Source organism: Mesitornis unicolor, unplaced genomic scaffold (genome assembly GCF_000695765.1).
Source record: "Mesitornis unicolor isolate BGI_N332 unplaced genomic scaffold, ASM69576v1 scaffold37018, whole genome shotgun sequence".
In the NCBI taxonomy this organism is placed as follows: Eukaryota; Metazoa; Chordata; class Aves; order Mesitornithiformes; family Mesitornithidae; genus Mesitornis; species Mesitornis unicolor.
In genome coordinates, this window is record NW_010204519.1 from 1 (window position 1) to 305 (window position 305).

Below are 305 nucleotides of genomic sequence, written 5' to 3' on the forward strand. Positions count from 1 at the left end.
CCCCACCCAGCACCCCCAGGCACCCCAAGCTTCCCCCAGCACCTCCTGGGCACACTCAACCCCCTCCTATGTGCACCCAGCACTCCCTGAGCCCCCCAACTCCCTCCAGCCCCATCCTGTGCTGCACCCTGACCCCGACCCAGCACCCTGGGGACCCCGTCCCCCCTCACCTGGGCTCCTCGGGGGTGCTGGGCTCCAGCATGTCCCCCCCTTTAAGCAGCTTCAGGGCCACCTCCGCCGCTTTGTGCTTCGCCGCCTTCTTGCTGGGCCCCTGCCCTGGGGGAGGCAACGGCTGAGCAAGGAGG

General features: G+C 69.8%; 1 protein-coding gene across 1 annotated transcript in view; it reads right to left on the reverse strand.

The window, feature by feature from the left end:
* Positions 1-170: 170 nt before the first annotated feature.
* Positions 171-305, reverse strand: part of LOC104545857 (RISC-loading complex subunit TARBP2-like) — a gene marked incomplete at its 3' end in the record, with an annotated part of 475 nt that continues 340 nt past the window's right edge. Inside the window, exon 2 of the mRNA XM_010191090.1 lies at positions 171-276. Within this exon, the coding sequence (XP_010189392.1) occupies positions 171-276 (106 nt within the window). The remainder of the gene's footprint in view (positions 277-305) is intronic.